At 53.9% G+C, this 17742-nt stretch overlaps 1 protein-coding gene across 1 annotated transcript in view; it reads right to left on the bottom strand.

Annotated features, from left to right (window-relative positions):
- The window catches only part of UNK (unk zinc finger), a 49647-nt gene that overhangs the window by 4937 nt on the left and 26968 nt on the right, over positions 1–17742 (bottom strand). The window contains exons 2-13 of the mRNA XM_017884697.1: positions 11555–11764; positions 9308–9484; positions 9011–9141; positions 8386–8521; positions 7727–7844; positions 5573–5657; positions 3925–4067; positions 3307–3507; positions 2666–2731; positions 2018–2192; positions 1053–1154; positions 730–918 (exon numbers count right to left, since the gene is read on the bottom strand). Coding sequence (XP_017740186.1) covers positions 730–918; positions 1053–1154; positions 2018–2192; positions 2666–2731; positions 3307–3507; positions 3925–4067; positions 5573–5657; positions 7727–7844; positions 8386–8521; positions 9011–9141; positions 9308–9484; positions 11555–11764 — 1733 coding nt within the window. The remainder of the gene's footprint in view (positions 1–729; positions 919–1052; positions 1155–2017; positions 2193–2665; positions 2732–3306; positions 3508–3924; positions 4068–5572; positions 5658–7726; positions 7845–8385; positions 8522–9010; positions 9142–9307; positions 9485–11554; positions 11765–17742) is intronic.

Below are 17742 nucleotides of genomic sequence, written 5' to 3'. Positions count from 1 at the left end.
CTCCCAGGGAGGGAGCTCCTGGTCTCTGCAGCTGCTGGGGGAGAGTGAGAGCCGTGGTGCCATGTGCTTCTCATCCTGCCCTCAGGAACATCCCGACACACACAAGAGGAGATGCACAGCTGACCCGTGGTGGCACAGGCCTCTGTGCCATTCTTCTAGCCACTAAACCTTGAAGTGCCCTCAGAAACCCCCAGTCCCTACCATTCTAATTCTGTGGGCAGCCTTCTGGGCCAGCCCTGGGCCTCCCTGGAGCCTCTGCCTGGCAGGAAGGGCACCCGGAGCCAGGGGTTAGCCTGTCTGGCTTCTCCCTTGGTCCCCTGTGAACCTGGCTGGTGTGAGCCAGCCTCTCGGAGCCTGGGGTGACTGGGCAGAACAGAACCATGCTTTGAAAGAGACCAGGCCCAGCCCTGGTGACTCTGAGACCCCTGCTCTCTCACCTGCACTGGCCTCGTGCCTAGCACTTCAACCCCATTACTCCATTCAATGCTCGCAACAATGTTAGGAAGTGGATGCTGCCATTATACCCATTTCACAGCACAGGAAACTAAGGCACAGAGGCTCAATCACTTGTCTAGGGTCACACACACAGGAGTCTCACTCTGCATCCTGGCCCAAGGCCTCTGCCCTAACCCCAAGCCTGGCTGATATGCCATAGACGGGGTGGCCAGAGGCACCTCTTAAAGGCCCAGGTTGCTGCCCCAGTTCTCAGTGAACCACTCCCCCTCTTACCCAAAGATCCATGTGATGCTGAGGTTCCCAAAAATGTGTTTTCCGACTGGCTCAGGTGGCCCTGGGGCTGCTGCAGGAAATGTGAGGAGAGGCTGACAGGAGGGGACGGGGATGCTGAGTGGAAGGAGGCAGAGCTGCCCAGGGAGCCGGGGATGTTCACGGGCGCAGAGCTCTGCAGCAAGCTGCCGCCTGCAAGAGAGGCCCGGGGAGGGTGGGCTGGGTGAGGGCAGCGGAAGCCAGGCGGGCCACATGGAGCAAGGGGCCTGGGCCAGGCGGGAACCCGAGGAGTCCTCCAGGCTGCCCTGCCCACCCACACCCAGTACCGATGGTGATGCTTCCTGGGTGGGGCACTGTGCTGTTATCGAAAGTCTTCTCCAGGGCGGCCACGCCAAACTCATTCAGGTCCAAGTCATCCAAAGCAGACTCTAGGGACAGAGAAGAGTGGGATGTGACCTCTCGAGGGCCCATCTGACCCTGACCACCTCGTTTCCTGCCCATGCTGCATCTTCACGCCCATGCTACGCTGGGTCTGTATTCTCCCAAGTGCCCTTCCTTCAGCTGCTTCCTATGCCTATCCTGACTCTTGACCTCTGATGCCGTCTGCCAGTCATGTCCAACCCAAATGCCTCTCCTTTCTGAATCCTTCTTTGACACTTCCAGGAGGAATCATATCCCCATCCAGGGTCCCTGCCTCAGACAGGGATCTTGTCCCCTGATGTTACAACTCGAGGGTCTCAGCCCTGGGCTCAGTGGGGGTGGGCGGGTCTCTGGGCCCTCCGTGGCTGGTAGATAGCAGGTGCTTGACACATGTCCACTGGGTGGGAAGTTTCCCTCTAGAGGGCAGGGGCAGCACGTTGTCATCTGTCTCCCCAGTGCCTGCCACAGGACCTGGCACAAAGCAGGCACCTAGAAATGAGGACTGAAAGAAAGGAGCCCCAACTTCTAGCACCAGGAATTCTGAGAACGCTGTGCAGGGTGTTCACTACACAAGGACACCAGTGAGATGAATGGGGACTGAATGACACGTCTTGGGGTGAGACTGTACTCGCCAAGGGGAAAACGCACCTCTTTCTAATTCGCGCAAAGGAGCTCTAAGGGCCAGTCTTGGCCCTACACCTTGGGGTCATTTCCCCTTTAGCTCGAAGCACGCAGAGTTCCCACCCCCTGATTTTCCCAAGACAGATGTCTAAGGGGTCTGGTGTGCTGATTTGAGACTTGCTTCAGAGACTGGGGGGGTCTCTGACCCCAGACCCAGTCCTGGGCCTGCAAACAGAAATGGCCTAGTTACCTATGACTGACTCTACCGTGTCGCTGGTGGGGTAGAAGGGCAGAGCGTTTGCATTCATGCCGGGGACGCTGCTGGTGCCCACTGGGCTAGGGGGGGTAGCTGCCAGGCTGGAGGTGATACTAGAAGAGATGCTTGAGGTCAGGGGGCTGCCTGCGGGGAGGATGCCCAGCATGTCCTGCAACGAGAGAGGGAAAACGAGAGGCAATGGGAGGCCTGCATATGGAGGCCAGGACGAGAGGCTGAAGAGGGGCTGGGGACAAGGGAAACAGCCCGTGCCAGCTCTAGTCCTGGTGCCCCCATGCCCACATGGGCCCTGGCACACCCGACACCTTGCCGAGAGCATGGAGTTGGAGGTGCGGAGGTTGCCAGGCCCGCTCACCCCTACGATCCTGTAGCAGGGAAGAAAGAAGCAAGTACAGGGCCTGGCAGAGTGCAGAGGCTCCAGGAACACTTTCTCCACTGAGTCTAGGAGGTGAGGGGCTCCAGGGCCTGACCCCCTACCCTCTCTGGATTTGTGGCTGGGACTCCACTTTAGTCCTGCCCTCAGCTTTTGGGGAAAGTGGTGCCTCCCACTCCCCAAAGCCTCCTGGGGTTCTGGGCCAGTCCTGTCCACAGCAGAGGGGAGGAAGGGGGCTGAGAGCTCTATACCTGTTTGGGCTGAAGCAGAGGCTGCTCTTGACTCCTGGGCTCTAATGAGTGGGGTTTTAATTTGGCCTGAGGGAGAAAATTCAGGGAGTGGGTGAATGTGGTGCTGGGGCATCCCTGAGTCCATCTGACCCTGAGGCCGCAGGTAGCAGGGGGCAGGTGGTGGCAGACATGCAACCCCTCTTCACATGCATGCACACACCCCCTTCTTCCTCCCCACTCCTACTCTCTTCCCCTATCCTAAGCAGGGAGCTGCCTTTCTCCTCCAGGTGACACTAGGCCTCATGTAAGCCCAGAAGGTTTCTCTCCAGGTCCAGTTAGGGACCCCTGTGTCCTGCTCCCCCAGACCCTGCCTTTCTATGAAGGCAGCTCAGGGCAGGGGAAGGACCGCACCCAGGCGGGATCCGGCTTCTCTCCTAACCAGCTCTGCGGCCCCGGGAAGGCTGTGCAGCCTCCCCAGCCTTCCTGTCTTCAGCTGCAAATGGGCTGATACTGCTCCCTCTGTTCAGTCCTGAAGAGGCCGAGGACAATGGAGTCCTAGGTCCCAATCATCCTCCCCATAGCTGGACCAGGACACTCCTCCAAGATTCTCTTGCCCCATGCAGGAGAAGGCTAACCTCACTGCTGCCTCCCTCATCCCTTACCTGGCATTTGAAATTTTTCAGGTACTCGGCTCCCACCTGGTCTTCCCTCTCGAAGCCAGGAGCCTTCTTATAGCTGCCAGGGGCCAGGCCAGACTCCCCGGGGAAGACAATGCCCTCCAGGTTTGGGGGCTTCCTGATGGAGCCCGGCGGGGAGCTGCAGAGGTTAGACGGGCTGCCTAGGCTGCTGTTTCTACAGAGGAGCTGTGGAGAAGGAGGGGAGGGAGGGAGTGGGCCCGTGGGCACAGTGCAGGCTGGTGTGTGGCCCGCCCTCCACCCTCCTCAGAGGGAGTCTTCAAGGCGCTCAGTTCCACTTTAATCTGCCAACGAGCAGCAGCGACCACTCTGGGAGCCCGAAGCTCACGAGGGAAAGGGGGGTGACCTCAGGCTGTGTCCCTGCCACCAGTCCTACAGGCTCATCAGCACAGGCTCTGGAGACTGCCCTACCCCACCCCCGTGCCTGGGCTTTTGACGAAGAATGCTGAGATGGAAAAGACAGATCCCCCTGGCCCGAGGACAAATACCAGGATGACCTCCCAAGCCCAGGCTGAAAGGGCCTAGGAGGCAAGTGTTGGCTCTGTCAGGCATGGTGCCCACCCACTCCCCAGGATGGGCACGTACGGCACTGAGGTCAGGGGCATGCGGGCTGGAGGGGCTCACAGGCACCGAGTCTCCGGCAGCAGACGGCATGTACAGGACAGGACCCGGCTGGGTGGGACTGGACACAGCTGAGGAAGGCTGCAGGTCGTCACTTAGGGGTGGCTCTGCAAGAGTCAGGGGCAGGGGTCAGCAGGCCCGAGCCAGCTCTGTCCCTCCAAAAATGCTCTTGGGTCCCTTCCAAAGGAGACCACGAATCCCCCTGCACATAAAGGGAAGGCTCCTACGACATCTCTAGTAATGCCATGTCTGTGCATTTACTGTGTACCAGGTACTGTGCCAGCACTTGGCAGTGATTGTGAATCTTCACGGTGACCAGAAGATACCAGTAACATGGTCTCTGTTTTATAGACAAGAAAACTGAGGCTCAGAGAGGTCAGGTAAACCCACCAAAGTGACAGAGCTGAAAAACAGAAGAGCTGGGACCTGAACGCTGATCCACACAACTCCAAAGCCTGAATCACTTCCTTATGCTGTCTTAACCAGGCGGTCCCAATGCCCATGGCCGGGGACCACCTCCGCATCAAGAATATGCTTCTCCCTCCCAAAGCCCTCGATTTATTTTCCATTCTCATCTCAGAAATAGGGCCTGAGCCTGGAAAGAGGTTAAGGAGACCCAGGGCAGTATCTTGGAGTGGAAAGAGGTGTTAGCAGGTACAAACTAGAGCTCTGTCTCTGAGACTGGTGGCGGCCCACAGTATCATGCTGAGGATCCAGACCCACACTGTCTCACAAGGCAGCCGAAAGCCACACGTGGCTACTGAGTACCTGAAATAGGCTGGTCTGAATGGAAAGATCCTGTAGGCATTAAAATGCACATCAGATCTCACAGACTTACTACAAAAAAAGGTAAAATGTCTTGATAATTTTGTATATTGAAATAATAACCTTTTATATTGGGTTACATACAAATATGTTATTAAAATTAATTTAACAACATACTTTCCAATTAAAAAAAATTTTTTTTTTGACAGAGTCTCACTCTGTTGCCCAGGCTGGAGTGTGGTGGCACGATCTCAGCTCACTGCAACCTCTGCCTCCTGGGTTCAAGTGATTCTCATGCCTCAGCCTCCCAAGTAGCTAGGATTACAGGCATGTGTCACCATGCCCAGTTAATTTTCATATTTTGCTATTTTTGTTAACGTGCTTAAAGATTTTAACTTTAAAATGACATGGGGTTTATATAATATGGGGGTTGCATTATATTATAACTGGCTAGCTCTGCTCTAGAGGCCTGAGCAGCACTCAGCAGAGAAGAGCTCCATGTTCCATTAGTGATATCTGTCATGGGTATGACATGGGGTGGCTGGTGGGATTTGCCAAGTCAGCTATGGAAGGCACAGTGCCTCAACCCTCCCTGGAACCATAAGTGCCCAACCAGGGGGACAATCCCTGCAATCTCTATCTCACTACTTTGGAACCTCTAGGCCGTCGAGGCTACTTCCAGAAAGGTGGGGGAATGGAGCTTCCAGTGGGGACAAGGCCCACTGCTGGCGGGCCGGAACTCCTGTGCAGGGCGTACTGCCAGGGGCCATCCCCGGCCTGAGCCTGAGCGGGCCAGGGAGGGAGGGGTGGGAGAGGGCACTGCCCTGGGGCAATGGGAACAGCATACGTTCTACGTGGGCAAAGGCGCAGAAGGGTCCTCGGGGACAGCTGCCCGACTGCTGCATGTCGTTGCACTTGGTGGACTTGTAGATCTGGAGGGCAGAGCAGAGGCGGGTCAGGCTCAGGCCCTGAGGGAAGGCTGGGCAGGCTCCCCTTCCTCCAGCATGGGTGGGCTCCCCTTCCACCCAGCTTAGTCATCTCCTGCCCTGTGTCCCCGGCCCCTCCCCTCCCCTCCACTATGTCTCTCCCTACCAGCTTCTTACTCAGACTCCTGAGGCAGCCCACCACCACTCCCCACTGTCACTGACAGCCTCCCTTCTGGGGTCACAGGTCCCACCAGCCCTCCCAAAGGGATCCCCCAGCAACTCTCCACTCACGGGCATGGCCAGGGCTGTGCCTCTGAGTGCGCCTCCTGGGCATTAAGAGAGCCACAATCTCAGGCAGCCACCCCTGCCAATGTGACCCCTGCCAGGATACCCTGGGTTGCAACCTATACTAAGTAACCTTCCACTGTTGTCTGCAGCTACATAAGGTAGTTTCTGTCCGCGTGTCTACTTCAGGGTGTCATGGCTTCCATGGAACACCAAGGGCAGGGACTGCAGGTGCCTCTCTGAACCCCAGACAAGACCTAGGCACACTGATATGGCCCAGGCTACCTCACTGGGCCAGAAGGCAGGGGAACTGTGTTAGGGAGGTTACTGATAATCTAGGCCCTAATATGAGACAGGACAACGGGAAGCAGCTTATTTTTTCAATCCTTTTTTTTTTTTTGAGACGGATTCTCACTCCATCACCCAGGTTGGAGTGCAGTGGTGCGATCTCACCTCACTGCAAGCTCCGCCTCCCGGGTTCACGCCATTCTCCTGCCTCAGCTTCCTGAGTAGCTGGGACTACAGGCGCCCGCCACCACACCCAGCTAACTTTTTTTTGTATTTTAGTAGAGATGGGGTTTCACCATGTTAGGATGGTCTCGATCTCCTAACCTTGTGATCTGCCCGCCTCGGCTTCCGAAAGAGCTGGGATTACAGGCGTGAACCACTGCGCCCGGCCCTTTTTTTTTTTTTTGAGGCAGTCTCGCTCTGTCACCCAGGCTGGAGTGCAGTGGCGTGATCTTGGCTCACTGCAACTTCCGCCTCCTGGGTTCAAGCGATACTCCCACCTCAGCCTCCTGAGTCGCTGNACTGATAATCTAGGCCCTAATATGAGACAGGACAACGGGAAGCAGCTTATTTTTTCAATCCTTTTTTTTTTTTTTGAGACGGATTCTCACTCCATCACCCAGGTTGGAGTGCAGTGGTGCGATCTCACCTCACTGCAAGCTCCGCCTCCCGGGTTCACGCCATTCTCCTGCCTCAGCTTCCTGAGTAGCTGGGACTACAGGCGCCCGCCACCACACCCAGCTAACTTTTTTTTGTATTTTAGTAGAGATGGGGTTTCACCATGTTAGGATGGTCTCGATCTCCTAACCTTGTGATCTGCCCGCCTCGGCTTCCGAAAGAGCTGGGATTACAGGCGTGAACCACTGCGCCCGGCCCTTTTTTTTTTTTTGAGGCAGTCTCGCTCTGTCACCCAGGCTGGAGTGCAGTGGCGTGATCTTGGCTCACTGCAACTTCCGCCTCCTGGGTTCAAGCGATACTCCCACCTCAGCCTCCTGAGTCGCTGGGGTTACAGGTGCTTTCCACCAAATCCAGCTAATTTTTGTATTTTTAGTAGAGATGGGGTTTCACCATGTTGCAGGTTAGTCGTGAACTCCTGACCTCAAGTGATCCACCCACCTCGGCCTCCCAGAGTGCTGGAACTACAGGCATGAGCCACCATGCTTGGCCCTATTTTTCCAATCCTGAGTCACTGGATTACAAGCACCATGAGTGGTGGAAAGCCCAGAGTGGCCAGGTTGCCCCACTCCATCTACACCTGCCCTGTCAGGAGGCCTGGGGGACACAGAACTGGAAGCAGAGGGCTGCTTGCTGAGTATGGGCTCAGAATAGAAGATGCCAAATTCAGCGTGCGGGGTTCCTCTAGGCACTGCCTGGGGAGAGCCGGTGGCCACAAGTCCCTCTTCCAGGATGGCATCAGGATAGGTTCTGCCAACATCTCCACTGACCCCGCCTGCCTCTCCTTACTTCCCAAAGCCACCCCCCAACCCTGCTGTGGGGCCCACCTCGGGGTGGAACTGCTGCTCAGTGCGGGTGTGGCAGTACTGGCAGGCATCTCCGTTCTCACACTTGCCCGGGTCTCCCCACTCATCCCCGTGCTTGACGTTTGGACATGGAGATGACCTGGCCAACAAGAGGGTGGGGTCAGATGGAAAAAGGAGATTGGAGCCTAGTGGGTGCCACCTGGATCCAGCCTTATAGGCGTGGGCACAGAAATGGAAAAGACCAGCTGCAGAGGCAGGGCCTTGCTGGTGCCACAAGCCAAGCTCTTTCTCTGGCCCAGCCTGGCCACATCACCACAAAGGATACTGTTTGATTCCCCTCGGCCAGGCCCTCCCACTAGCCCAAGTAGGGTCAGGCTACAGCCACAACCACACTGTCCACACTGTGGCCTGGTCCTCATCCAACACATTCCCCTCAAGATCAGAAGCGGTGGGGCCTCAGAGACGGTCTGACCAGGGTCCTCATTCATGCAGGAGGTGAAGCTGGGCTCCTACTGTCCAGCCATCCTCACTATGCCCTCCCCTGGGCCCTGGGCTTGCGACCCTGTCATCCCCAGGACCAGCCTCCCCTCCTCCCAGAGAGCCACAGTGGGAGCAGCCTCTATCTGACCCCTTCCCTGCCACTCCTCCCTCCCATGGCTGGCCTCCTGGGGCCAAAGGACCTGTATTTGTGCTTCCGGGGGCTCCGCCGCCGGTCCTTGCTGTTGTGGTAGTAGGGACAGGCATAGCCTTGGCGGCACAGCCGCGGGGGCTTCTTGCAAGGCTCCGTCTTATAGTTCCCCAGCACATAAGCAGTCTCTGCACAGGGGGCCAGAGGGCAGGGGTCAGGTGAGAGGAGCTGGAGCACCCCAAGACTAGCAGGACTGGAGTGGAGGGAAGGAGAAGCCACTGGGAAGGAGTCCAAGACAGGAGGCCCCTGCGAGATGTGAGTAGGGCCCCTCCTCCCAGGCCACAGCACAGCCCCAGGTGCAGCAAGGACGACAGATGCTGTCCGTCAGAGAGACACTCACAGCTCACAGCGTGAAAGGGCACTCTTGCAGAGCTGAAAACATTTGCATGTGCACTTACGTACGTGCCTGTGCACATGTGAAAGCCTGAGGGGATCTTGGGAACATGATGTGTCAGAGAAAATGCCCCTGGAGGCGCCTTTTGAATGGTGGGTGTAGGGTGGGATGTGGGCCAGGTCAGGGCTTCGGCTACAGCAGGCAGTAGGTGGTGGTGAGCCAAATCCCCAGGGCAGCTATGAGCAGGACAGGGAGGGCGCGGCCGAGGCGTGGATGCCTGTACCTTGCCACCGAGGCTCCTCGCTGAGGATCTTTTCTATCATGGCGTGGCTCGCAGCCCCAGCCGACTGGCCCTCTATGCTCCCTTCTACTGTGGTCTGGCCATTCTGCAAGGCCTCCATGGCCTGAAGCTCCCTGGGAGGAGAGGAAAGAACAGAGAGGGTGGAGAGGGGGCATGAGAGGGCAAGAACCAGAGTGCCAGCCCTCCACTGCAGTCTGAGGTACTTACCGTCATCAGCCGCCAGGCCCCTGCCCTGGACCCCAGCCTACTGCCATCAGCCCAGCCCAGCACCCAGCCCACCTGATGTCGTAGACAGGGGAGCGGAGGTCATGGGGCCCGTGGGCAAAAGCGCAGTGCAGGCCGTTTTTGGTGCAGTTGCCTTTTGAGTCTGTCTCGTGGATGCAGATTCCAGTTTTGTAGTAACGAAGGTGGTACCTGCGCTCAGTGTCTCCTGTGGTTCTGTGCAGGAATGGGCACCTGGAACATGGTAGTGGGGGTCACTCAACTTTGCTGCCTGCAGCCTAGGCTTCCCTGTTTACCCCCTGCCCTTTCCCCAACTGTTTTTTTTTTGTTGTTGTTTGTTTTGTTTTCTTTTTTTTGAGACGGAGTCTCACTCTGCTGCAAGGCTGGAGTACAGTGGTGCGATCTTGGCTCACTGCAACTCCGACTCCCTGGTTCAAGCAATTCTCCTGCCTCAGCCTCCCGAGTAGCTGGAATTATAGCTACACGCCACCACGCCCAGCTAATTTTTGTATTTTTAGTAGAGACGGTGCTTCACCTTGTTGGCCAGGATGGTCTCGATCTCCTAACCTCATGATCTGCCCGCCTCAGCCTCCCAAAGTGCTGGAATTACAGGCGTGAGCCACTGTGCCCGGCCTTTCCCTAACTGTTGAACGGCTTTCACTATGCCCTGGAAGGTACACTAGGAAGAAGGCAATGGCGAGCCCTCCTGCGGGGTAAGAGAACTGCCCTGCTGCTGCCTGCAGTCTAAATGGGGCCCAAAAGGGCCTGGCATTCCTGGGCAGGACAGACATCTGGGAGAACAAATGCTGCCCAGGCTTGGGGGTCATCAGAGAAGCAAATGATCTACTCAAAACCCAAGTACAGCCTTCATCCCCTGAGTGCTTCTTTAGGCTAGGGGTAGGGTCAGCAAGCCTTGGGCCTCTGTGAGAAAGAGGTGCTAGGCCAGGCCAGTAGCTCACACCTGCAATCCCAGCAGGGAGGCTAGGCAGGAAGATCATTTGAGGCCAGGAATTTGAGACCAGCCTGGGCAACACAGTGAAGACATCCCCCGACCCATCTCTACAAATTAAAAATGTTTTAAATCATGGCCAGGCACGGTAGCTCACGCCTGTAAATCCCAGCACTTGTGGGAGGCTGAGGCGGGTGGATCACCTGAGGTCAGGAGTTTGAGACCAACCTGGACAACATGGCAAAACCCCATCCCTACTAAACTAAAAAAAATTAGCCGGGCATGGTGGCCTGCGCCTGTAATCCCAGCTACTTGGGAGGCTGAGGTAGAATTGCTTAAACCCAGGAGGTGGAGGTTGCAGTGAGCTGACATGGAAGTGCTAGTGGAGGCAGGTGCCCACTCCAGCCTGGGCAACAGAGCAAGACTCCATCTCAAAAAAAAACAAATAAAATAAATGAACTGAAGCTGGGCATATTGGCTCATGCCTGTAATTTCAGCACTTTGGGAGGCCAAGGAGGGCAGATCACCTGAGGTCAGAAGGTCGAGACCAGCCTGGCCAGCATGGTGAAACCCTGTCTCTACTAAAAATGCAAACTTAGCCAGATGTTGTGGTGCACGCCTGTAGTCCCAGCTACTTGGGAGGCTGAGGCAGGAAAATCACTTGAACCCAGGAGGCGGAGGTTTCAGTAAGCCAAGATCGCACTGCTGCACCCCAGCCTGGGCAACAGAGTGGAGTTTGAGGGTGCAGCGAGGATGGTGCCACTGCACTCTAGCCTGGGGGAAAGAGGGAGACCCTGTCTAAATAAATACAATTATACAAATTTTAAAAAAGAAAGAAGGCTGACGTAGGGAAGGTTCTATGAGACAAGCAGGGTCAGTGAATGTTCCATCAGTGACACTCCCAGGTGTGGCACCTCCTATGTCTGTCAGTGCTGTGCCCTATTTCTCTACAGAGATTTGCAGTAAGATATTTAGGGTCAGCAAACCTGGGCACCAGTGAGGTGCTCTCTCTAAACAGCCAGTTTTGGTGGGAACTGCATGGGATGTGGCAAGTGTACCTCCCGGATAGGGAGAGGGGCCCTGTGATCCCCATGGGAGGATGAAAAAAGGCCAGGGAGCCTCCCTTAGGCTTCGTGAAAGAAAGGCGTCTTAGGTTTCCTAAAAGTGGGAAAGGGAAATGGCAACTCCCCGCAGCCCACCGCCAGGGATGGTGGGGTCTGAGCCCAGAATTGGGCCATGGGCTGGGCTGCAACCAGTCCTCTGGATGGCTTCCCAGAATCTGTCCAGCCTACCCTGAGGGCATCTGACCCAGAAGGAGACATGGGGCTCCTCTGAGGACAGCCTGGGTCACTCACTCGTCGCCCTCCGGGCAGAGGCCTGTAGCCTCGTCGTACTTGGTGCAGTAGACGTCAGGGCTGTAATTGAAGGTGCCGTCCCGACGGCGGATGGACCGGCGGCGCCGCTGGTTCACAAAGTGCCAGTGGAAGCAGGTGTAGGGCCGATGCTGCGTGCATTTGTGTTGCACAAAGAGTGGGCACTGCTCCGTGCGGAATTCCTTCAGGTATCTGCAGAGACAGCCCCACGTGGGGCAGGCCGGGAGCAGAGAATAAAGTCTCTTGCTTCCCAGCAAGAAGTTAGCTGCCAAGTCCCCTGAGGGCCCTGCTCTGGGGTGCTAGTTCCACTGGGACACCAGGAGAGACCCAGAGCTGTAAGGCTACACCTCAGCTCTAGGATCCAAACCAACACCCCAGTCCCACACCAGCCTGAAAGGCAGGAACTAGAGACCACAGGGGCCTCGGCGGTCAGCTGTCTGCTGTGTTGACCAGCTGTGGCGTTAATCAGCAGCTTGGTTCTCTGAGCCCTTTCCAAGGTTTCCCAAGCCAAACCACTAATCACAGGCAAAGGGCTGCAAACAAGAGCATGAAGCGCCTCTGCCAAACTCTACAGGCCTCTGCTACCCAGGTCCACCTGCCTGTTGTTGCAGGCCTTGCCTGTAGCATGAGCTGGGGCTGTGGGCTGAGAGGAGGAATCTGCAGATAAGCACTTAGGCTTTTCAGCTCTGAAGCTGAAAGCCCAGGTCACAAGGCATCCCTCGGGACTACTGACTCAGTAATTACCGTCCTGTCTGCCCGCCTCCGCCCAGAGACATTTCCTAGCACTACCTAGATCTGTGCTTGGGGAAAAAAACTCATACTGATGTTCTGAAGAGACCTGCCCCCAACCCGCCCCTGCTGCTCCAGCCTATTCTGTCCCCAGTCATGTCACCTCACGTTGAATACCTGCAGCAGCCGGGCTATTTATGTCCTGGGGGCATGAAGCTGTCTCCTTTTGGCCGCCTCCTCCCAACCTTCACTGGTCTCTCTCCTCTGCCCTGCATGTGTAACAGCCAAGACACTCCCAAATCTCTTCTCCCACATCCCACCCAGTGGAAGGTCCCAGACCCACTTACCCCCTTACATCTGGGTTTTTGTTCGCTACATGTGTTCAGGTTGGGGGGTCTCCTAGATGGGCACCCCCGCCCCTGGCCCCAGGAAGGACAAGCAGTTAGTGTAGTTCTCTTTAGTCTCCCCAGTCTAACAATGCAAGCAACAAATGACTTGGGATAGGGCATCTAATGCCATTCAGAAGGATGGTGCCAGAGGCTTGGAGACTGCAGAAAGAAGCATGAAGGGAACAAGTCGATCCAAAAGAGGGATCCTTGACCCAGGATGGGATGCAGGAAGGAGGAAGGGGGAAGCGGGGAGGAGAGGTACTAGCGGATGAAGAATTTGAAGGTGTTTTCGAAACAGGAACAGTATGAGCTTAGAGACAGAGTGTGTCTGGTTCTAAGAGCTCCCAGTACCTTTGTGGATGTGCATGGAACAGGAAGGGAACAGAAACGAGAAAAGGAGGATGAGGTGAGGTGCAGGAGGCAAACTGCAAATTTCAAGGGCTTCATCTCTGGGCTCCAGGTACATCCTGAAGACCCCAGGCAGAAATCTGGAAGGCTCCCTACAGCCTGATGCTCTCCCGGTCCCTTTGGCATTTGAAGCAAAGGTTCTTCTCCTTTACTGTCTGGTTAGACAGAAAACTGTGCCCTGCTGCTGCACACACGTACCAAGCCTGGCACTGAGCTGGGATACCCATTCCTCAAACTGTTAGGACCATCCCTCTCCTGGGAGGTACATCCTCTTCCTGACTTTTTGGACCCACAAAGAAACTACCTCAGGAGGTAACAGAAAATGGGAGAGAAGGAACTTTCCTGAAAGAGGGAAGCTGGGCCCAGAGCCAGCAGCACAGAAGAGTGAGGCATGGTTAGAATGGGCAGATTAAGGACAGAACACTGAGTTAAACTGGAATCTCATATAAGCAATGAATAATATTTTAGCCTAATTAAGTCTCAAATATTACATGGGACATACTTATCTTAAAGAAATTATCTGTTTCTGTCAGGTGCGGTGGCTCACACCTGTAATCCTAACACTTTGGGAAGCTGGTGGGGGGGGGGGCGGATCATCTGAAGTCTGGAGTTCAAGACCAGACTGGCCAAAATGGTGAAACCCGGTCTCTACTAAAAATATTAAAAAATGGCTGGGCGCGGTGGCATGAGCCCATGGATGCCTGTAATCCCAGCACTTTGGGAGGCTAAGGCGGGCAGATCACAAGGTCAAGAGATCGAGACCATCCTGGCCAACCTGGTGAAACCCTGTCTCTACTAAAAAGTACAAAAATTAGCTGGGCATGGTGGCCTGTGCCTGTAGTCCCAGCTACTTGGGAGGCCAAGGCAGGAGAATCACCTGAGCCTGGGAGGCGGAGGTTGCAGTGAGCCGAGATCGTGCCACTGCACTCCGGCCTGGCTGACAGAGCGGGAGGGACTTCCATCTCAAAAAAAAAAAAAAAAAAAAAAAAAATTACCCAGACATAGGGTGGCATATGCCTTATAGTCCCCAGCTACTTCACGAGGCTGAGGTAGGAGAATTACTTGAACCCAGGAGGCGGAGGTTGCAGTGAGCCAAGATCGTGCCATTGCACTCCAGCCAGGGCAACAAAAGCAAAACTCCATCTCAAAAAAAAAAAAAAAAAGAGAAGAAATTATCTGTTTCTAATGTAACTGGCATCTTGTTTTGTTTTGAAGAGACAGGGTCTTGTTATGTTGCCCAGACTGGAGTGCAGTGGCTGTTCACAGGCTCAATCATGGTATACCACAGCCTCAAACTCTTGGCCTCAAGTAATCCTCCTGCCCCAGTCTCCAGAGTAGCTGGGATTACAGGTATGCACCACTATGCCCAGCTGGCATCCTTTATTTGCTACACCTGGTAGTTCTAAGCGTGACACATGCCTGCCTGGTGTCAGTGCCTTATGAAAGCACAGGGAGGCAGGAGGAGAAACCTAGGATATGTTCACCCTGCCTCTGGGCACAGTCTGTCCTGGAGAAGGAAAGATCCCCGAGGACAGGAGCTAGACCTGGTGAGCCTGCTGACTTGGGGCAGACATGTCCATAGTGCCACATGCAGATGAGACTCCACAGAGGCTCTAGCTGGCAGGGCTCTCATAGATCAGGACAGACAGTGAGCCACAGATTCCAGGTTAAGCCTCTTCACTTCCATTCCCACTGCCCTGGATCAGGGACTTAGGACCTTTTCCTAAACTGACCTCTCTGTTACTGGACTTTCTCTGTCCAGATGACACTGCATGGTGCTCAACCCTCTTCCTAGAGCCCGAATTTAACTCTTTTTTTTTTTCTTCTTTCTTTTTGAGACGGAGTCTCCCTCTGTCGTCCAGGCTGGAGTGTAGTGGTGTGATCTTGGCTCACTGCAACCTCCGCCTCCCAGGTTCAAGTAATTCTCCTGCCTCAGCCTCCCGAGTAGCTGAGACTACAGGTGTGTGTCACCACACGTGGCTAATATTTTTTTGTATTTTTAGTAGAGATGGGGTTTCACCGTGTTAGCCAGGATGGTCTCGATCTCCTGATCTTGTGATCCGCCCGCCTCAGCCTCCCAAAGTGCTGGGATTACAGGCATGAGCCCCTGTGCCAGCCAGCAAACTCTTCTTGTAAAGGACCAAATGGTAAATATTTCAGACTTTAGATTTCTTTTTCTTTTTTTTTTTTTTTTTGAGACGGAGTCTCACTCTTTTGCCCAGGATGGAGTGAAGTGGCATGATCTCGGCTCACTGCAAACTCTGCCCCTGGGGTTCAAGCACCTCAGCCTCCCAAAGTGCTAGGATTACAGGTGTGAGCCACTGCGCCCAGCGGACTTTAGATTTCTTTTTGAGGGGATAACATTTTGCAAAGTTGGGGGATCCCTTTTATCAAAATGGATTACAAATGTTCATCGTTAATTCTGATTCTGTAATACATACATATATATTTTATATATATACACACCCAAACACACACCCACACAAATTTTTCTTTCTTTAAGGCAGGGGCTTGCTCTGTTGCCCAGGCTGGAGTGCACTGGCTCAAGCAGGGCTCACTGCAGCCTTGACCTCCTGAGCTCAAGTGATCCTCCCACCTCAGCCTCTGGAGTAGCTGGACTAGAGGCACGTGCCCCCATGCCCAGCTAAATTTTTTTGATTTTTAGTACAGACAGGTCTCGCTATGTTACCCAGGCTGGTCATGAACTCCTGAGTTCAAGTAATCCTCCCTGGCTTTGACCTGCCGAAGTGCTGGAATTATAGGTGTGAGCCACCACACCTGGCCTGCAATGAGATTTTTATGTATTTCATCTTTGAAAATGTCTTTTCACATACAGAGGTACTGCTAAATGTTGATAACATTCCACAAGCACACGGGCTTGTTTTTTTTCCATTTGAGACAGTCTCACTCTGTCACCCAGGCTGGAGTGCAGTGGTGCAATCACAGCTCACTGTAGCCTCAACCTCCAGGGCTCAGGTGATCCTTCCACCTCAGCCTCCCAGGTAGCTGGACTATAGGGGCCCGCCACCGCGCCCAGCTAATTTTTTGTATTTTTAGTAGAGATGGGGTTTCACCATGGTCTCGATCTCCTGACTTTGTGATCTGCCCACCTCAGCCTCCCAAAGTGCTGGGATTACAGGCGTAAACCACCACGCCCAGCCAAGCATATAATTTTTATTCAGGATATCCATCTCTTAGATGACAATTATAAAATTCTACTAATTTTTTTTTTTTTGAGACAGAGTCTTGCTCTGTCGCCCAGGCTGGAGTGCAGTCGCACGATCTTGGCTCACCGCAACCTCTGCTTCCCGGGTTCAAGCGATTCTCCCTGCCTCAGCCTCCCGAGTAGCTGGGATTACAGGTACCTGCGACCACACCCGGCTAATTTTTGTATTTTTTGGTAGAGACGGGGTTTCCCCTTGTTGGCCAGGCTGGTCTTGAACTCCTGACCTCAGGTGATCCACCGGCCTCGGCCTCCCAACGTGCTGGGATTACAGGCGTGAGCCACCATGCATGGCCAGAATTCTATTAATACTTATCTTTTAATCACTTCCAGTTGAAGATATGTCGTAAACTCAATTGTGCAGATTCTTTATTTTTATTTTTTAGATGGACTCTCACTCTGTCACCCAGGCAGGAGTGCAGCAGCGTGATCTCAGCTCACTGCAACCTCTGTCTCCCACATTCAAGCGAGTCTCCTGCCTCAGCCTCCTGAGTAGCTGGAACTACAGGAATGCGCCACCACACCCGGCTAACTTTTGTATTTTTTTGGTAGAGACGGGGTTTCCCCTTGTTGGCCAGGCTAGTCTTGAACTCCTGACCTCAAGTGATCTGCCCACCACCTCCCAAAGTGCTGGGATTACAGGCGTGAGCCACCATGCCCACCCGATGGATTTCAAAATAGAGAAATTTCCTTTGTGTTCACATTGAGATGCAAAATCCCTGATAGAACTATAGCCTGCATTTGTAACATGTGTGTGGGAATGGAGAGCTTGCCTTTGTTTTCACTTTTGACAGCACAGGAAGTATACAACGCAGCTTAACATGACATAATGATTTAAACATTTGCTGTCATCAACATGACTTCCCTGAAGCATAGGGTTTGCATAAGCACTGTTTTACTTTGGAGTTTTAGGTTGAATTCATTAACAAATATTACCTAGTCTGCAGCAAAAGCTAATTTCCAAAGCCATTCAGCATTCAATAGTGGTTGAGAGCAACTCTCCTCACTCAGAAAATTTTCAATCTCAGCCCTGAGCTCAAAAAGTTGAAAGAAAATTACCACTGCTCAGCCATCAAACTACTGCATAGCAGGGCACATCAGAATACTCAGCTTCTATTTCGGACAAAAACTCATGGAACTGATGATTCACAAAACCAAGTAAAATTACTGATGCTAAGGGTTCAATAACACATGATAAATTAAAACATTTTCTGCAAAGTACCTGCTAATGAATAACACAATGAATAAACCACCTTACATTTTCACAAGTTTTGTAAATTTGTTCAATTATTTTCTGCTGTACACATATTTTACCACCACCAGTTGTAAAAGATACTAGCAGATTACACTTTAGGTTGTACTGAATTAGTATTTTCTTAGTTTTTTTGAAAACACTGGCCGGGCGCGGTGGCTCAAGCCTG

The sequence above is a fragment of the Rhinopithecus bieti genome, unplaced genomic scaffold (assembly GCF_001698545.2).
Source record: "Rhinopithecus bieti isolate Rb0 unplaced genomic scaffold, ASM169854v2 scaffold_13400, whole genome shotgun sequence".
NCBI classification, from domain to species: domain Eukaryota; kingdom Metazoa; phylum Chordata; class Mammalia; order Primates; family Cercopithecidae; genus Rhinopithecus; species Rhinopithecus bieti.
This window is presented reverse-complemented; position numbering and strand designations above follow the sequence as displayed.